At 45.1% G+C, this 1,731-nt stretch overlaps 1 protein-coding gene across 1 annotated transcript; it reads right to left on the bottom strand.

Moving 5' to 3' along the window:
• Positions 1-491: 491 nt before the first annotated feature.
• Positions 492-1,481, bottom strand: LOC101692021 (olfactory receptor 1D2-like). The gene has a single exon (XM_045070219.1). It carries the CDS (start codon positions 1,464-1,466, stop codon positions 492-494), a length of 975 nt encoding a protein of 324 aa, XP_044926154.1. The 5' UTR covers positions 1,467-1,481.
• Between the last annotated feature and the right edge of the window lie 250 nt (positions 1,482-1,731).

Below are 1,731 nucleotides of genomic sequence, written 5' to 3' on the forward strand. Positions count from 1 at the left end.
TGAATCAGAACTGAAACAATGGGGGCTGTGCCCAGCAGAGCTTCAGGTAAGGGGTGGCATCACCCAGGACATCTACAGTGGATTGATGCAAGTTGTCTTCCATAAAAGGCTTGCAGGAAGCAGGCTCTTTAGAAAAGTTCAGAGCTCAGAGACTATGAGTGGGTGTGTGCGAGAGAACATAACAGACTTGATTAGGTCCTAACTGGGAATGTCTGGATAAGGCTGGGACTTTGGTCCTGTGTCAGACAAGTTGAAGGATTTGATTTTGCAAACTTTTAGTATTAGTGTTAGTGACCTTATTTATTGCCAAGGTTTCCATTGTTTGGTGGACATTGGATTATGCATACATTTCTTTTCTTCATCACAGGTATATGAGCTTATTCTGAGTTGGTGTAATGTACTCAACTCTCCTGTATCCCCCAGAGGGTAATGTTTTGCCCATGGTGAAGGAAATTCCCAGTTTGTACTTGAATGCCCTTTCCAAACTTACCTCATGTCAACCTCTGAAAGGCTTTCCCTAAGAGAAGCCTTCCCAGAGCCCCAAGCATGTCCTTGTTCCTCAGGCTGTAGATGAAAGGGTTCATCATGGGGGTCACCACAGCATACATCACTGTGGCTACTGAGTCCTTCATGGAGTAGGTTTTGAGGGGCTGCAGATATACCATACAAAGTGTCCCATAGAAGAGGGAGACCACAGCCAAATGGGAAGCACAGGTGGAGAAGGCTTTGTACTTGCTAGAGGCTGAGGGTATTCGGAGGATGGCTTTGACAATCCAGACATAGGACATGATCATGAATCCTAGTGGGGCAAGGAAGATGAAAGATCCTGTAGCAATCAGCACTGTGTGATTGACTTGAGTGTTAGAACATGCCAGCCTCAGCAGGACATACATCTCACAGAAGATGTAGTGTATCTTCTGGGAACCGCAGAATGTCACCCTGGTCATGAGGAGGGTGTGGGTGAGGCCATAAAAAATAGAAAGTGCCCAACACAAGGTGAGGAGCAAAATGCAGAGCCCAGGGCTCATGACCGTGGTGTAGTGGAGGGGGCGGCAGATGGCCACATAGCGGTCATATGCCATTGTGGCCAGGATGAGGTTGTCCAAGGCCACCAAGGAGACTAGGAAGTAGAGCTGTGTCAGACACCCCGCATAGGAGATGGCTTTGTTCTGAGACTGGAGGCTCACCAGCATCTTGGGGATTGTATTGGTGACGAAGAAGAGGTCAGTGAAGGAGAGGTTGGCCAGGAAGAAGTACATGGGTGTGTGCAGGCGGGGATCAAAGCTGATGGCCAGGATGATGAGCACATTTCCCACCACTGTGACCAGATACATGGACAGGAACATCCAGAACAGGACCTGCTGCTGCTCAGGAATGTCTGAGATCCCCAGGAGCAGAAACTCAGAGACTCCACTGTGATTGCTTCCATCCATTTCCTCAACTGTCTGAAACATCAGCACCAACATATGTTTATTAAATGCCCTCAATTGAATAAGGACATCCAAATAAGCAAAATCAACTGTTTTCTTAGCATTAAAATTATCTTGGGCTAAATTTTATAATTTTTTTTGGATATAAGACAACGTAATAACATATAAAGGCATAACATGGAAAATTTTTATGCAACTCAGTCATTCCAGCAACTTCTAATCTAGTACACTCAATATGGAATAATGTCCATGTCTTATTTAAAATCATACCATCTTACAATTTTCTTGAAATGCTTAAAGA

The sequence above is a fragment of the Mustela putorius genome, unplaced genomic scaffold (genome assembly GCF_011764305.1).
Source record: "Mustela putorius furo isolate JIRA1106 unplaced genomic scaffold, ASM1176430v1.1 tig00003962_pilon_pilon_pilon, whole genome shotgun sequence".
Classification (NCBI taxonomy): Eukaryota; Metazoa; Chordata; class Mammalia; order Carnivora; family Mustelidae; genus Mustela; species Mustela putorius.

Coding starts and splice junctions, on each gene's coding strand:
- LOC101692021 (XM_045070219.1), bottom strand. CDS start 1,466: ATGTTGGTGCTGATGTTTCAGACAGTTGAGGAAATGGATGGAAGCAAT.